A 15,000-nucleotide genomic window follows, 5' to 3' on the forward strand; every position below is an offset into this window, starting at 1 on the left:
GGCTGTCATAGAGCTTTTGGATGTCTTGAGCTAAATTATGGAGGAAGCGACCCGCTTCTGCCTGTGTCAAGCACGCAATCTGCTTGGGAAGGCCTCAGTCACCTACTTCGGAAAAAATCGTGTCACCTCTGAGAGAAAGGTAGGTCCCACGGTCTTGTTTCAGAACAGAGCCAGGCACGAAGACAGAATCTGTAATGACAGCAGGGCGCGCTCACAGTTCGACCGGAGCCCGAGGTGGAAGTCGAGCAAGGCACCATATGTGAAGGGTGAGGAAAGGAGGCCCACCAGGTCGCACTTCCGGTCGACCAGGTAGCACCCGCCTACAAAGCTGCAAGGCCGCGAGCCCCAGAATCCTATACGTCCGGTGTCCTCTTCCTCTAAACCCGCGTCAGGCATCACGTCCCAAGGCGTGCCCTTTAAAGTGCGATGAACCGGGGCCAGCGGTCGGTGTTCCAGATCTCCCACGCCACTATCGTCGGCGACTGATATAGAAGCCAGCGTTTCATAGTGTCGCCTGACGTTCATGGCCACCTTGCAAAGGGATGATCCTGCGGAGCCCAGCGCGTATATCGAAGGCACGTACGCTCCGAATACATCTGCTTCCAGAAACTCCAGACCCCAGTAGAATTGTTCGACTGCGTAAACCGACCCTTTGGCGTGAATGTCAACAAAAGAGCGAGGCGTCGCCGGCATTACGAGTACATCGTCGAACAGGGGCGACCAATGGAGAGGCACACGCTCATCTACGACCTGAATGAGCCTGTCGCTCAGCAGCTGCTGGCTAAGCGCAGGCGACAACCGCGGAATCCACCCAAGAACCACCACAGCACGAGTTCTGCAGGAAGACATCGTCTTCAGCATGCGGTTCAGATGTTTTACCGTTGAGATGTGGGGACGCACCAGACAGACTATTCGCATTTCTGATGCACCCCGCTCCTTCAACGAGAAGTCCTGCAACCCTGACACTGCACCCAGCTCCGGGATTCCTTCTAGAAAGGGGGCTAAATCTTCGTCGAAAACCAGGAGCTCGGCTGAGTGCTCTCTCCTTTGGGACCATAACTCACCTTGCGGTAGAACTGCAGCAGTGTGCGTCGATTGTGGTTGCGAATCCGCTCCGAAATCTGCATCGGAATATAATTAGTTGAGTATTCAGTGATTCAGATGACTGGCCGCCCAAACCAGCCAGCTTCCCACATGCTTGACATCTCACCAATTAAAACAGCTAATGTTTCGTCCCCTGACTCTTCCCTCTGCGGACTTTGAAGTGGGCGTTAGCGACATTCTGAGTGCCGCACTCGAGGCGGGCGCGATCATCGAGAGGGCCTTTTACCAGCCGGAGTCGACCAAGAGAGCCTCTTGCAAGTTTTCGTCCTCGGACCTTGTCACCGTGACTGACACCGCGGTGGAAGACTACCTCGGGAAGAGAATTACGGAGCGTTGGCCCGGCCACCTCCTGTATGGGGAGGAGACGAGTGCCTCGCGACTGCCGATGGGTCCCGTGTGGGTGGTTGACCCGATAGATGGGACCTCCAACTTTGTCCACGCCTTCCCATTATGCTGTACGTCGATTGCGTTTCTTAGGGACAAGGAAGTACTTCTTGGAGCGGTCTACAACCCAATACTAGTGAGTGCACTGCAATGGTTGGTACGCAGAAAGAAATGTTTGTGGCCTCAAAAGGACATGGTACCTGGCTGAGCAGTGGAGGCTCCGAGTGGCAACGGACAGCGGTTCGGACCAGCGCCTCTCTGAGCGAATCTCTGCTCCTGACTAGTTTCAGTTCTTCCAAGTTCAAGAAACTGCACGACGACAGCATTTCTGCCGAGATGAGGGCGGCGCTGGTGAGCCTGACCTCGCACGTCGGCAGGAACTTTGCAGCGATAACACAACGTGGGATTTGGGGATGAGCAACATTCAGATGTGCGGGAAATGCGCCAGATTGGGTCTTGTGCTCTTGAAATGGCGTTCGTGGCGGCGGGTAGAGCCACCTTGGCGGCCCATATCACGCCGAAGGAGTGGGATGTCGCCGCTGGCAAGCTCATGGTTGAGGAGGCTGGCGGCCATACGTGCTCTCTTTCCAAGGAAGCACCACTGGATATCGAGTGCAGAACTATGGTCGTCGGGTCAACGCAGGCCTTGTGCGAGGCGACTTGCGACGTCCTCAGCTACCCAAGAGATATTGATCTACGTTTGTTTGATTAGTCCACAAAACTCCATCTCCACAGCTGTAAGCAGCCAAGGCCAGCAGCGACGAGGGCGCCTGCCATAACGGCGAAGTTCCTCTGCGAGGACGCAGAATTCTGGAACGACACGAGCATTTTCATCGAGTCGCGAGGGGGGAATTCAGCAGTTAGCCGCCTGAAGTAACCGTTGTGGCTGTCGTGTACCTGTGGAGAGATGTTGATCGAAGAGCATCCAGGAAAGCTGAAGCTCTGAGACTGAGACTCGTACGTGAGCCTAACGGTGCACCCGACGACCGACGTGGCCGCCTGGTTCGTGCCGTCGCCGTGAAAGAGAGGCACGACTATCTTCTGATCCAGATTCCAATTCTCGAGTTGCACCGTATACTCTACAGCATTCGGTGTCAGGCTGAAGTGCTCAAAAACCTGGCTAGGCCCCATGAGACTACCATTCCACGTTAAACCGAACTCAACCAGGTCGCTGGTGGCCGTCTCCTTGATGATAGACATCTTCGCTGGCTTCGCTTGGGCCAAGGTGAACGACGGGCCCCACCCCGGTCCGACAGCGATGGGGTAGTCTGGAGGGCTCTGGTCGTCCTGGCCGTGCTGGTGCAGCGCCACCCCCTCGCTGGGCCCCAAGCACGAATTCATACCAAGTCGGTGTATTCTGGTCAGGCCCTTGGGAACGGAATCCAGGTCGACGGCATCTAAGAGCACGTGCGTGCCTTTGCAGTTGCCCACGAACTTCTTGGTTTTTCCTCCTGTCCAGAATGTGTAGCCTCCAACTTCAGCAGGCGTCAGCAATTCAGGGCCGTCAGTCGCTAATTCGTAAGCCATGGAAAGAAAACCCACGAGGATCATGTTGTAGTTGGAGTGGTTTGAGTAATAATGAAAGCCGTGGCGCACGCTAAAAGGCCGCTTGTTCTTGACCACCCACACGTCACCAGTATCGCGTACCCAGTGCTTGATGGAGAGCAGCGATCTTCTCGCAGCCCGTCGAAAAATTGGTTCGAGCTCCGGATACTCACTCCTCGCACGGAGAGCTCGCGCCTCAAATACCAACGATTGGGCGGCTTCGTTCCACGTATGGAGGGAGGAACGGCCTCCGGTTGGCAGTTCGCCTGACGGAGACTGCAAGAATAAACTACTTACGCCTCCGCGCTGCAAGGCATCCTGCAGCATATCGACATCCTCCGGGACGGTTTTGAGAAGCATGTACTCAAAAAAGCCCCGTGTCCACACATCGTAGGCCATGGGGCTCTCGTCCTCCCAGAACACACCCGACGGCTCAAGGAAATGCCGTGAGATGAACGGGCCCAGGCGCTCCTGGCAATACGGGACCGAATTTCGGAGTCCCAGCGCGGTCATGAGAGATTCGCCCACATATGCACAAGCGCTCCAGTTGTTATCTTTCCCTTTCATAACATAAACGCCGTTGACGTCGTAATCTGACAACAGCGTCTTCCATTCGGACATCTGCTTCGCAGGAGCGTAAGGCTCGACCAAAGGTAGAGCAGCAGCAATGAAGATGGAAAAAAAATTGCCATGTGAATCAGCCGTAGAGCCCTTGGCAAAGGATCGGATCGAGTGATCCACGGCCAGTAATGCAACAGGCTTGAGGTCGTCCCTTCCACGACCTTTCACGATCGTGGCTGCGCCGTACCCGAAGGCCGCTGTGGAGTACTGCACCTCTCGTTCCCTCCAAGGGTCTATAATCGCGCCTTCTGCCGTCTGATGCGTGGTCCAGTAGTCAACAATTGGCTCAATCACGTCAAGGTACGCCGTCCGCGGCGTGGAGAGTGGTGAGCTCTCTGTTGCAATGTACTTGAAGTGACTTGCGATCTTCGAAGACAAGGACTCACTCAGTGGCCAAGCGTAGTGTAATGTTCCCAGAAACACCCAAAGGAGACGCATTAGGTGATTGTACTACAAATACGTGGTTGCCTTATTTCTGACGAACGCTGAATTTTGGGCATTTACTGATGACTGTACATGATGACTTGGCCGTTTGCTATTGTATGACGTCTCTTCAAGGCCTTTACCACGACAACGAAGACCGCTGTAGTGTGGCAAAGTTTGACGGCTGGTCAGTCAACACAGCCGACTCCGCGCTGCAGCTACCGATGTATCAGCCCGTGGAGGCCAAAGCAAACCTGGATGTTGAAGCCCCCACTCCAAGGTGCGACGACCAAGTGCAGCGTCTTATCCAAGGCAGCGCGAAGACGTGGTGTGCGCCAGCGAAGGTGAGCCTTTCTAAAGGCAACTGCGTGGAAGAAATTAGTCTTGTCGGCGGCTTAAGTGAGGGTGTCGTGGTTTCAATACAGTGTTCACAATTTGCGACGGACACGATGGCCCCGAAGCGGCTGATTTGGTGGTTCAGGAACTACCCAGAACGTTGATGAGATGCTGGCGAGAGACGAATTCCCAACACGTGATCCGAACCCAAGACCAGATCCTAGCTGCATCCGCCCGGGCATCGATTAAGGAGACCTTCGTGCAGTCGCTGTTCGAGGTGGAGGAGTCTTTCAAGCGGAAGTATCCCGTTGACACGAATGAAGCGACAGGGGAGACGACATATGCCTGTACTTCCGGGTCGTGCGCTCTCTGCACTATAATACTGGGTAACGAAATCTGGTGTGCTAATCTTGGCGACTGCCGCGCCGGTATCCTCTTTTGTGATCGCCAAGGCGCCAAGACCGGCTATCGTTTCACATGGCTGAGTCGAGAGCACAGGATTCGAAACCAGGATGAGATCGATAGGGTCAACAGCTGCGGTGGCTGGTTTTCCAAGGGTCGACTGGGTGGAATGCTGGAGCCCACTAGAACCATTGGAGACTTGGACGTCAAGGCTAGCCAACCGAGCGATTGCCTCTCTGTCGTTCCGGAGGTTCGCATGACTAAAATTGAGAGAAGTGGTCTGTTGATGATTGCTACAGACGGGGTGTGGGACGAAATGAACGGGCAGGAGGTCTTTCGTTTTCTGAGGAAACACAAGGATGTCTGGAGTGTTGTGAAGAATTGTCTGAATCAGAATGAAGTCGTGACGACAGAGCAACTGGAGGAGCTGAGCAGAAGAATCGTGACGAAGGCCCGGTACCGAGGGTCAGAGGACGACATCACGCTCATTTGTGCACTTCTAAAGCCTGCTTCTTCTCTGTAATATCGAACCTTTGGTGCGTTTCACACCTGTGTGCAGCTGTCTTCGCATGGACGCAGCGTCGAGCATCAGCAGCGACCGGGCACGGACCCATGAGGAGATGTCATTTCTCTCCAGACAGCTGAACAATAGCTTCGGACAGCTAGGCGTCGTTTTGGGGCTGTCCCTAACGTCGGTGCTTTGGATCCAGTCGTTAATGTTACTGGGGATCGGTTTCTTCCAATTCGGCTTGGCCGCGGCATTGGACACTCACCAGCTCCGTAAGATTCCCAACCGCACGATCAGTTGGTTCCTTTGCCCCTTCGTGTTCAAGAGGTGAGAATCGGGCAGCTATCTGACGCAGGGAAATTCCCTTGGTCGCTGTGCTGGTGCGTTTCTGGACAGTTCCAGTGTTCCTCATGGCCCTGTCGGCGATCGGAGGACACCTCATTCGGCGCGGCCTGTGGCTTCGGTTGGCTGCACGATTGGCCCTCGTCTGGCCGCTCGTCATTGGCACCATCTATGTACTCTGTCCCTTCAAGCGGTTTCGTGATCCGGGTTACAACTACTTCTACTCTTTCATAGGCATCCTCCTTGTATTTCCGTTCTACTGGCTGTTCGTCTCAGTTGCCTGGAGCCTCAATAGAGTAACGTCATAGGAGACATCTGTACGCAGATCATACTTTTCGGAGGATCTGGCCGTGAAAAGCTGAACATCGACGAACTGATGAGGCGTCGCGGAGCAGAAGAGTTGGGCGAACGCGCTAATGTGTAACACCAACACGATCATTACCAACACAATCATGCGAAAACAAAGTCGTACAACGTCATGTCAATCGAAAATACGAATCCCAACAGGTGCGTTATGAATTCGCACAAAAACGGCACCATGTCATCGGATTCTCCGTCGGATTCCCCGCAGACAATTACCTACGATGACCCGCCTCGAACTCCTAACGAACCCATCAGGCATAACGCATGGTACTACCAGTCACAGGGCGCAAATTACAAGTTCTCCAAGGATCCAATTGTGAATGTCATGTACCCTGGTGGCAGCCCGCTCACCGATACGCGCGATATCTTCGCCGATGACGATATCCAAAATCTCCCTTTCGGAGCCCGCTTCTACGTGCCTCCGCCTGTTGGCAAACCATTCATGGATCCGTATGGAGTGCTGTCACCGGCCGCCATGGTGCCACACAGAGAGCTCGAAGCTCTCATGGACCGCGCGCCGAGGAAGATCCTTTGATTTGTTATTAATGTGTCACGTAAAACTGTTGTTGAGCCTTGTAGTTCAAGGACTGACCCCGTCGTCACACCGATTCATGCAAAGTGCATTTTCGGACTTCTTTCGGCCTTACACCCGGTCAGGCGAGAGCACGTGGAAGTTTCCGTACGGCTACTGCGTGGATTTTACGCCAGACTATCGACGCCCCCTGGCTGAGTCCTGGATGACGACTGGAGGTGGATTCCGCTACAGTGGTGACTCTATCGTCGCAGGAGGCGCCAATCCTATGTGGGAGCCCTTCTGGTTGTGGTTCTGGAAGAAAGACCGCACGCAAGGGTACAACATGCTGCTGTTGAAGGACTTCAACTGCCAAATGCCCTTCATTCGCGCTGAAGTTTGTGGTTCTGGGGCGGGCATCGCCTTCCGCGTGCGCGGAACCTACGATTACTGGGCACTGCTCAACATGGGTGGTTCCGTCGTAATTCAGCGAGTGGTGGAAGGGAAGTCGTCAGGTGTATTCGGAGTGCCAGGAGTTGGAAATTGTGCTTTCATCGCTCTAGAGGACCAAATGGGTGACCTGGTCATCTGGGTTGCCCCTCCTGGACAATATGACAGAGCGCAAAAATACAAGCGAAAGGGGAGCATGGCCGAGATGGACCCGCAGTTGGGAACAGCGGGATTGATAGCGTACTCCGGTGCCACCTTCCGGAATGTCGTGTTCGGCGACGTGCCGTATGTCCCTTCGTATGACATGGACTTGGATATGGGAGACAACACCATGAACCTGAACAAGGCTGAGCTGGAGAGCTGGGATATCCAAAAATGGGTCACTCGGGCCCTGCCCACACTAGAACAATGGTGCCCCCCTGGCTCGTTCTGTCGGAAGACTATCGGACGGTTGCTGCCTCTAAACGACACGTACCACCTCTGGGGCGCCGACACCCGAGTAGAGTGAGTGAGACAAAACGCACTCCAAAAAATGCTTGATTTACGCTGAGCGTGGCAACTGTCATGGCGATTGGTAAGAACAAACGCATCTCCAAGGGCAAGAAGGGCGGCAAGAAGAAGGCTGTCGACACCTTCGCTCGTAAGGAAATGTACGACGTGATGGCTCCCAACCTCTTTTCGAATGCGGATGACCGAGAGTTTTGCAAGACTATCGTCAACAAGACTGCCGGAACGAAGGTGGCTTCCGACTCACTGGTCGGACGCGTCTATGATGTCAACCTGGCCGATCTGATGAAGGAGGACGACGAGCATGGGTACAGGAAGGTCAAGCTCATCTGCGAAGAGGTCAACGGCAGACAATGCCTCACTGACTTCCAGGGCATGGATATGACTCGCGATAAGCTCTGCTACCTGGTCCGAAAGTGGCATACCATGATCGAGGCCCACTGCGACGTGAAGACTGCGGACGGCTTCCATCTCCGTTTGTTTTGCATCGGATTCACCCGCAGACGTCCCGACCAGATCAAGGCTACTTGTTACGCGCACAGCACGCAGGTCAAGCGTGTTCGTGCCATAATGGTGCGCAAGATGCAAGCTGAGGCTGCCAAGACGCCCCTTGCTAAGGTTGTGAAGTCTCTGATCATGGGCAACATTGAGAGAGAGATTCTCAGCGCTTGCTCCGAAGTCATCCCTGTGCAGAACGTCTTCATCCGCAAGGTGAAGGTTGTGAAGAAGCCCACATTCAACCCTGCGCGGTTTGCTGAGCTTCACACCGCCAAGGTGGATGCCGGACTTCCTCTCAAGGATGGTGCCCCCACAAATCTTCTCACTGCTGAGGTTCACCAGGTCCAAGAGTGGTGAGGTCCAGGAGTGGGTGTCATGTTTTGTTCCTATCAACGCTTGCCAATGACATAGCCACCCCAAAGTAAATATTTCAAAAATGGACACTCTCAAACATTTGACGGCTGCCGTGTCCTGCTCTCTGGACCTGCAGCAGTTCGACCTCCTCGTCGATACCCTTTGGGAGGCAACGGCGCTCGTGGCGAAGTTCCACAGAACACGCGACTTCGAGGTTGAGTACAAGGGCGCCGACGACCCCGTCACCAGAGCCGATGTGGCCGCTCACGAGGTCGTCGCCTCCGGACTGACCTCGCTGTATCCGGACGAATTTGACTCCAGGCGCATGTACCTTATTTCGGAGGAGGATCACGGTCGTCACGAGGATCCGGTGGTGTTCGAACGAGAACGGAAGCCGCTGAATCGCGACGGCAGTGTGTGGCTCCTGGACCCCATCGACGGCACCAAGGAGTTCGTTAGTGGGCAGGGGGACTTCACCGTCAACCTCGCATTGATTCGCAATGAATCTCCCGTGCTAGGAATCGTCACCGTGCCGGAACGATACGAAGGCGATCAGAAGGTGCAAGCCGAGATGATGTTCGTGGGTGTCGTCGGACTGGGCGCGTATGAGTGCGTGGCAATAGAATTCCTGACGCAGACTCCTCCGTGACGGGACCGCCAGTTCCATTTCATGTCGGCGGCCTGGAATTCCTCTGAATGTGCTCTCCAGCAAGCGACATAACTCTGCGAGAACGACTAGCTTCCTGAAGTCCATTCCACCTCCTGTCGAACTGAGCTTGGGCGGATCATCAATGAAGATTATCAACATTGCCCGTGGCTTGGCAGATATGTACCCTAGGTGGTACCCTACAAACGAGTGGGACACTGCAGCTGCTCACGCTGTACTACTGGCAGCCGGAGGCAACATCTTTGATGCCTCCGACATTCACACGTACGCAGAGTTTTTGCGCTCACCAGGCACTCCGCTGCGCTACAACAAGCCAAATCTGCTTAACCCTAGCTTCATCTGTGCTGGGGCATTCTTTTAGCGATCTTTCAGCAATTATCAGTGAACCTCTAGCAATGAAAGACAACGGGAACGACAGGCACGACAGGCACATCTTTCTCGAACTGCTCCAACGTCAAGTGGAAATGCGGTGAGATTTGCGAGTGTAATTCAGCCGGCGAAGCGGTAAATGGTTTGGTCTGCTGGGTGAGAAACATCTGCGTCAGGACTACTAGAAGCGACCCCACTTTTCTTCTGCTTCTCATACAAAGAGAAGATATCACGAGACCGAAAGCGATAAACAGGAAGGCACTGGCTGTGCCTAACCGAACAGCATCGTTAATAGGTACCACAGGAGCCAACAAAGGACACGCCTCTCCACGGCAAAATAGAGCGCAGAAGGGGTGCCTTCGTTGTACACACGGCAGGAAGCCGTGGTCGCCTGTAATAGCGTCCGTGCACTCCTTCGTTGCCGCTTGGCAAGCCCCCCGGTTAGCGAAGCAACGGCTGTCAAAGCGCTCACAAGTGACATGCGACGGTGGCACCTCAGCCGTCAACATGGTAGTCTGGCGCCACACACCAGCCGCCACAGGAGTTGCCAAAAGCCACGCACGCATTTGTCGAAATTGAGCTGTGTTTTTTTTTACCACACATCAGCGCCTCTTTATTCCGGAGCTACCATCAAACCGGAAGAGGAAGCCTTCACCGCAAGCCGATACTTCGGGACCGTCCGGGACAGTGGCCCGTGCCGGATGTGGCCGACGAGTCCGTTTGGAGAAGACGACGCCGTCAGAGCAAAGCGGAACCAGGTCTAAGAGTTCAGCAAAAGCTATCGAGCTGGAACTCGTAGGCAGCCGGTCGCGTGTGTGGGGGGGGCAACTGGTGAAGGTCAGGCCGTTGACTTCGGGCTGGCTGAGGGAGGAGGGGCTAATGGGCGTCATCAGGCGGGGAGATGCATTCGTCAGTAGAGTCGTCGACGCAGGCATGAAGAACGAGAGTCCGCTGGAGTCTGATGCAGTCCCGGAACGTGAGGCGTCACCCGATTCTTGGTAGGTAGGCTTCGGTCCTGAACGTAGATACTTCAAATTGGCTGACTCAGCCAGTCGTCGCGTCACGTCCTCATCATCTTTTAGACTCGCCGTTTGAGCAAATGATGGAGGGTTACGGTGGACTGCCACTCCAGAGGGCGGTAGAGGGTTGCGGTCCAGCGGGAGATGGAGGCGTCTATTTGCGGAGCTGTCCAGTGGCTCATCCAGGGGGAGATGGAAGCGTCTATTTGCGGAGCTGTCCAGTGGCTCAGATGCTTGAGCGGGCGGTAGACGGTTGTGGTCCAGAGGGAGACGGAAGCGTCTGTTTGCGGAGCTGTCAAGTGGCTCAGATATTTGAGTGCGGTCCAGCGGGAGATGGAGGCGTCTGTTTGCGGAGCTGTCCAGTGGCTCAGATGCTTGAGCGGGTGGTAGAGGGTTGTGTTTGACTGCACTGCCACGCATGGCTGCCCGTTCTCGAGAGGGATTCCGCACATACGGTCTAAGAAAGGAGTCATCTGTGCTGAGCTTGCAGGAAGGTAGGCCCCAGGCGGGGGGCTCCGCATAGTGAATCGCCTCGGCCAAAAAACGAGGTCGTCGCACAGCTGGCTTTCTGTGAGATCGGCGGACTCGGCCATTATTGAACTCGAACGGAATGACTGAGATATTTTCTTCCCTTGGCGTGTGGTACTCTCGACTGGTAAGGGGACAGGGCGGTTCAGGCATCGCTCCGCGCGCAGCATGGCACTCATCCTTGCACGTGAGAGTGGACTTGGAAACCATGACAATGGGAATCGTGGCTGTCGTAGCGTCTGTGGAAATGTTGTTTGCCGATCCGCTACTTTTGGTATGAGCACACTTGACATTCGGGGAGTGATTCAGAGTATGAGCTGCAGGAGAGGGACAGAGACGAGTAGTCGGGACTGGTTGAGTGGACGGTGTCTGGGTGGCTTGACAAACTTGATCCTTGACTCTGAGTGCCAACGCTGGGGTGTACATGTCGTGCAAGTCGCTCCTCATGGCCACGTCCCGTTTGATTTGTTCAGAGAGCTCCGTCACGCAATCCGGCAAGCGCATTGGGTCGAGTCCCCACTGTTTGCAGAGGAAGCACTTCACCATGTGGACTTCGGTGTCTCGTTGCTCGTCTTCAGGCTTAAGACCCTCCTTCATGAGTGGCCAACGCCAGTCAGGTTTGATGCCGATGGGCAGCACCAGGTTCTCGTTCCTTCCATAGAAGAAGATCAATGTTTCCCACGCGAGATGATACGTCAACTGTCCAATAGTCTTGGCTTCCGTCGCTGGATGCCACGCCTCGTTCCAGTAAAGCTGACCCAGCAGTCGTCGCTTCCAGGCGCGATGTAGAGGTACAGAGGGGTATCCCTTGCACTCCAGGCCGAACTGCAACCAAAATGCTTCCCATTTGTCGCCGATCTCATCCAGAATGCAATGCGACAATTGGCCCCACTCGCCGGTGGATTTGGCAAGTAAATACGCGTCGTAGATTCGGAGCGGCAACGAACGTTGTGGGCGGATTCGGTTCCGCCTTGGAATCTCTTGCAGGGAAAGTTCTTCCAAAGAAGGAGCCTCGTTCTCATAGATGATAGAGGAGCAGTTGGATAGCAGAGTTCGGTGTAGATCCCGTCGCCGAAGAGGTTTATAGATTACGGGGCGATATCCCAGGGATGGCTCTTTTAGGCTGGTTATGATTCCTGGACGTGCCCTCTCCTCGTCTACACAAAGCGGATCCTCGTTATCCAGTCTGGCTGTGAGCTCGCGAGTGCGATTCTGCTCTTTGCCGACAAAGCGGCGAAGTCTGTATCTGTCATCAGATGAAAGGGTGGTCACCAGGCGTCGACCATCTGGGTGCGTGCGAACCGTGAATCCGGGAGTGTACTCGACCTGGAAGAACTCCGGGCGTTGGAAAATCTCTCGCCTCATCTCCAGCCACGTAGCCTCCAAATCTGTGGAGTTGCTTTGTGTTGATGAGGTTTCCAGTGCATATTGCGAGGGAGGGAGGGTGTACATATGAGCGAAGGTAGGGAGGGCCGAAGTCTGCGGGCTTCCCTCGTCCGAGGTCAGCAGAATGTTCATACACCCATGCTCGGGTTCATGGCGAAAGAGGGGCGTTCCAAAGTCTTTAGAAGCGTTATTCCCCGCGGGCGCCAGCGATGAAATGTCCGACACCGCAAATTCGTGCAGTTCCAGATCGCCTCTGCCGTATTCAGTTTCCTTTCTGTCGGGTCTGCTGTGGTCGGATTCGCTGTCATGCGTGATTTCAGGTCGGTAGTCAGCCAGACACAGCGGTCCGAGCTTCACAGAGGACTGAGGGGGTTCAGCTGGAGGTGGCGGCCTGAGACACACCTCCCAGGCTGGCGTCTGGGTTGGTACGGAGTACGCTGGGGTCTTCGAGGGTACAATGGGCACTGTCTGAGGGCGCGCAGCACGCATGCAGCCTTGGGGCTTCGCAGATGACCGAGGCGCTTGACCTTGCATAGAGGAGGAGACATGCGTGGGCAGAGGCTCGGCTGGAAAGTCGTCCGCAGTCGGACAAAACGATGCAGCCGCCGGCAAGAAAGGCTCGGTGAGCCACGCCCACCTGTTGCCGACGTCAAGAGGCTCTCTCTGTCCGAACCACCTTCCAAGGAGGCCTCGTGTAACTGATCGTGATCCCGTGTCGGAGGGTGTTTCCACTGCGTATCGCACCCCGCAGGGAGGGTCAATAGACCACTCCTGAGAAGGACGCAGAAGGGAGTGCCTGAGCCGATCATATCGGATACGCTCTCGCTGGTCCTTTTCCATTAGGTAATTCAACAGGGCTGGATCTGGTTGCCGCAATCTCGATTTGTCGTGGTGGGTCACCAAAGGCGTCAAGGTGGCAGTGGCAGAGATATTCACCTTGATCGGCTTGGGGGAGGAGTTTTCCTGAGGAGACGCACCACGTTGGTTGTCGCGGATTGATGCTGAAGCGCCATTTTCCCGAGGAAGCGTTGTCATTAGCGAACTTGGGAAATTATGAGTGCGTGTGCAATTCGACTGCACCGGCTGAATTAGGGTTTGACCCGTCTTTACACGTTGAAACACAGCTAAATGTGCGTCTGGGAGATTCGGCATCAACAGGAGTATCATTCTTTGTGACTATATCTGCATTGACTCCCCACGAAACTCTCCGAGATTCTGTGCTAGAGGGTCAGTGATGTCCCGAATGGATTTGACACAGGAGCAAATGTGGCCCATCTCAAGAGTTATTGCTCCACGCGGGTCACTTGGATGTGTTACGTGAAGTACGAATGACGGTATGGTGACGCGTGCAAAGAACGATACCGAAACTGTGAAATTGCCCATGCAGGCGGTTTTCGATTCGGCGCAAGACTTACCCCAGAGACCGCAGACCTTGGTGAAGCGGACTGAGGAAGCAAAAATCGCCACCTCCGTCCTTCCTAACGTAGAGCACGATGTCCCAAACGGTGCAGTTGATGGCGAGAGTGAGTTTGCTTCGGTTTGGAGACTCAGGCATCCCAACCTCGACTGTGTTCGAAGCGTTCGGTGAGCTGGAGACAGAGCTGCGCTCCGCACTCTCTCAAAGGGGCAAGAGACCGGCGCGGCAGTATGAGGCTGGCGAACCACACTTGACGGAGACGCTGGCTTCTCGCATCAGTCGGCTCCGAGGAGAGCTCCAAGATCTCGACACGTTGGTGGAGGAGAATCTGCTTCAACACCAAGGGGGCGATGAAGGTTGGAACGCAAAGGGGGCATCTTTGTTCTCTGAACGGGTTGGCGTGTCGCCGACTGAGTTCCGCCATGAGATTCAAGCGGTGAAAGCTGACTTGGAAACCGTGGAGCGATCGGAGAAGGTAACCTCTCCTAGGGGACATCACCCAGACACTGAGGAATCAGCCTCGGCGCGAAGGCGTTTCTGCGGCGTCTTCACTGGCCGAAATTGACGCCGTTGTGGCTGCTTTGAACGGCACCCAGGAAGGGAGAACCTCTGTCGATGTGGTACTCACGGACGTGCCCCCTCTGTCTGGACGAGTGGAAACGGACCAACTTCTAATGGTCGAGTCGAGACTGGCTGACATTGAGAACCAACTCGGTGTTGCTGACAATACCGCTGTCGCCAACCAGTTAGGCATGGGTGACTTGCACTCTGCGCTGCTGGAGATCGCGTCAAGACTGGTAATAGTGGACAAATCAAAGCTTGACACTCTTAGTGTACGCGTAAAGCGCCTTTCAGATGAAGCGGATCGGTTGAAGGGGCGCATTTCTGCCTTGCGCTCTGGAGGCGACGGACGGTCAACTGTCGACGACATGGCTCAAACGGCGCAGCTGTACGAGCTTTGCTACCGGTGGAGGCATCTGAGCGGGCTCCTTCCTCACATGGTACGTCGCTTGGCTGTGCTATCAGTGGTGCACAACGAAGCGAGTACTGCGATCTCCCGACTAAACGGTAGGGGTTACGCGAGTCTTCAGACAGATATTGAAGCCCAACAAGCCAAGACGAACACTATTTTAGCGGACGCGGAATCGCGATTTGAACAAACCCGAACTCAAGTCGCAGCTGACCTGAGTACTGCACGGGAACTTGTGGCCAAGCTGATTTGAGTTTGTGGTTTGTGCGCATCTGAAAATCTTGGGGCACAAAGAA

The 15,000-nt window shown here is 54.9% G+C and overlaps 12 protein-coding genes across 18 annotated transcripts; 8 read left to right on the forward strand and 4 right to left on the reverse strand.

The window, feature by feature from the left end:
- Positions 1-1,127, reverse strand: KVP17_003344 (uncharacterized protein; the record flags this gene model as incomplete). Of its 2 annotated transcripts, XM_068520508.1 has the most annotated exons (4): positions 1-79; positions 107-189; positions 216-1,031; positions 1,061-1,127. In XM_068520508.1, coding segments are annotated over 4 exons (1,045 nt in total), but the record flags the coding sequence as incomplete, so codon positions are not given. The 2 variants fall into 2 exon arrangements, with proteins under 2 accessions (XP_068373155.1, XP_068373156.1); XM_068520509.1 differs by lacking the exons at positions 1-79; positions 1,061-1,127 and having other exon boundaries at positions 160-918.
- Positions 1,128-1,225: 98 nt separating this feature from the next.
- Positions 1,226-1,905, forward strand: KVP17_003338 (uncharacterized protein; the record flags this gene model as incomplete). 2 transcript variants are annotated; one of them, XM_068520501.1, is made up of 2 exons in its annotated part: positions 1,226-1,624; positions 1,654-1,905. In XM_068520501.1, the coding sequence occupies 2 exons, from the start codon at positions 1,226-1,228 to the stop codon at positions 1,903-1,905; spliced, it is 651 nt and encodes a 216-aa protein (XP_068373148.1). The 2 variants fall into 2 exon arrangements, with proteins under 2 accessions (XP_068373148.1, XP_068373147.1); XM_068520500.1 differs by having other exon boundaries at positions 1,226-1,696.
- Positions 1,906-2,196: 291 nt separating this feature from the next.
- On the reverse strand, positions 2,197-4,092 carry KVP17_003339 (uncharacterized protein; the record flags this gene model as incomplete). The annotated part of the gene is made up of 1 exon (XM_068520502.1): positions 2,197-4,092. One exon carries the CDS (start codon positions 4,090-4,092, stop codon positions 2,197-2,199), a length of 1,896 nt encoding a protein of 631 aa, XP_068373149.1.
- Positions 4,093-4,160: 68 nt separating this feature from the next.
- On the forward strand, positions 4,161-5,338 carry KVP17_003336 (uncharacterized protein; the record flags this gene model as incomplete). 2 transcript variants are annotated; one of them, XM_068520496.1, is made up of 2 exons in its annotated part: positions 4,161-4,476; positions 4,503-5,338. In XM_068520496.1, 2 exons carry the CDS (start codon positions 4,161-4,163, stop codon positions 5,336-5,338), a joined length of 1,152 nt encoding a protein of 383 aa, XP_068373144.1. The 2 variants fall into 2 exon arrangements, with proteins under 2 accessions (XP_068373144.1, XP_068373145.1); XM_068520497.1 differs by lacking the exon at positions 4,161-4,476 and having other exon boundaries at positions 4,577-5,338.
- Positions 5,339-5,384: 46 nt separating this feature from the next.
- KVP17_003343 (uncharacterized protein) lies at positions 5,385-6,089 on the forward strand (the record flags this gene model as incomplete). 2 transcript variants are annotated; one of them, XM_068520507.1, is made up of 3 exons in its annotated part: positions 5,385-5,650; positions 5,679-5,961; positions 5,991-6,089. In XM_068520507.1, 3 exons carry the CDS (start codon positions 5,385-5,387, stop codon positions 6,087-6,089), a joined length of 648 nt encoding a protein of 215 aa, XP_068373154.1. The 2 variants fall into 2 exon arrangements, with proteins under 2 accessions (XP_068373154.1, XP_068373153.1); XM_068520506.1 differs by lacking the exon at positions 5,991-6,089 and having other exon boundaries at positions 5,679-5,973.
- Positions 6,090-6,203: 114 nt separating this feature from the next.
- KVP17_003341 (uncharacterized protein) lies at positions 6,204-6,563 on the forward strand (the record flags this gene model as incomplete). The annotated part of the gene is made up of 1 exon (XM_068520504.1): positions 6,204-6,563. The coding sequence occupies one exon, from the start codon at positions 6,204-6,206 to the stop codon at positions 6,561-6,563; it is 360 nt and encodes a 119-aa protein (XP_068373151.1).
- A 10-nt stretch (positions 6,564-6,573) lies between these two features.
- Positions 6,574-7,497, forward strand: KVP17_003342 (uncharacterized protein; the record flags this gene model as incomplete). The annotated part of the gene is made up of 1 exon (XM_068520505.1): positions 6,574-7,497. The coding sequence occupies one exon, from the start codon at positions 6,574-6,576 to the stop codon at positions 7,495-7,497; it is 924 nt and encodes a 307-aa protein (XP_068373152.1).
- Positions 7,498-7,553: 56 nt separating this feature from the next.
- Positions 7,554-8,351, forward strand: KVP17_003345 (uncharacterized protein; the record flags this gene model as incomplete). The annotated part of the gene is made up of 1 exon (XM_068520510.1): positions 7,554-8,351. The coding sequence occupies one exon, from the start codon at positions 7,554-7,556 to the stop codon at positions 8,349-8,351; it is 798 nt and encodes a 265-aa protein (XP_068373157.1).
- Positions 8,352-8,430: 79 nt separating this feature from the next.
- Positions 8,431-9,376, forward strand: KVP17_003347 (uncharacterized protein; the record flags this gene model as incomplete). 2 transcript variants are annotated; one of them, XM_068520514.1, is made up of 2 exons in its annotated part: positions 8,431-8,957; positions 8,986-9,376. In XM_068520514.1, the coding sequence occupies 2 exons, from the start codon at positions 8,431-8,433 to the stop codon at positions 9,374-9,376; spliced, it is 918 nt and encodes a 305-aa protein (XP_068373161.1). The 2 variants fall into 2 exon arrangements, with proteins under 2 accessions (XP_068373161.1, XP_068373160.1); XM_068520513.1 differs by having other exon boundaries at positions 8,431-8,997.
- A 28-nt stretch (positions 9,377-9,404) lies between these two features.
- KVP17_003340 (uncharacterized protein) lies at positions 9,405-9,893 on the reverse strand (the record flags this gene model as incomplete). Its single annotated transcript, XM_068520503.1, has 1 exon — positions 9,405-9,893. One exon carries the CDS (start codon positions 9,891-9,893, stop codon positions 9,405-9,407), a length of 489 nt encoding a protein of 162 aa, XP_068373150.1.
- Positions 9,894-9,986: 93 nt separating this feature from the next.
- On the reverse strand, positions 9,987-13,157 carry KVP17_003337 (uncharacterized protein; the record flags this gene model as incomplete). The annotated part of the gene is made up of 1 exon (XM_068520498.1): positions 9,987-13,157. One exon carries the CDS (start codon positions 13,155-13,157, stop codon positions 9,987-9,989), a length of 3,171 nt encoding a protein of 1,056 aa, XP_068373146.1.
- Positions 13,158-13,698: 541 nt separating this feature from the next.
- On the forward strand, positions 13,699-14,957 carry KVP17_003346 (uncharacterized protein; the record flags this gene model as incomplete). Of its 2 annotated transcripts, XM_068520512.1 has the most annotated exons (4): positions 13,699-13,840; positions 13,869-14,209; positions 14,238-14,802; positions 14,830-14,957. In XM_068520512.1, 4 exons carry the CDS (start codon positions 13,699-13,701, stop codon positions 14,955-14,957), a joined length of 1,176 nt encoding a protein of 391 aa, XP_068373159.1. The 2 variants fall into 2 exon arrangements, with proteins under 2 accessions (XP_068373159.1, XP_068373158.1); XM_068520511.1 differs by having other exon boundaries at positions 13,811-14,209; positions 14,238-14,957.
- Between the last annotated feature and the right edge of the window lie 43 nt (positions 14,958-15,000).

The sequence above is a fragment of a genome, assembly GCF_019968985.1.
Source record: "MAG: Porospora cf. gigantea B chromosome Unknown PgB_NODE_560_length_15000_cov_121.111, whole genome shotgun sequence".
In the NCBI taxonomy this organism is placed as follows: domain Eukaryota; phylum Apicomplexa; class Conoidasida; order Eugregarinorida; family Porosporidae; genus Porospora; species Porospora cf. gigantea B.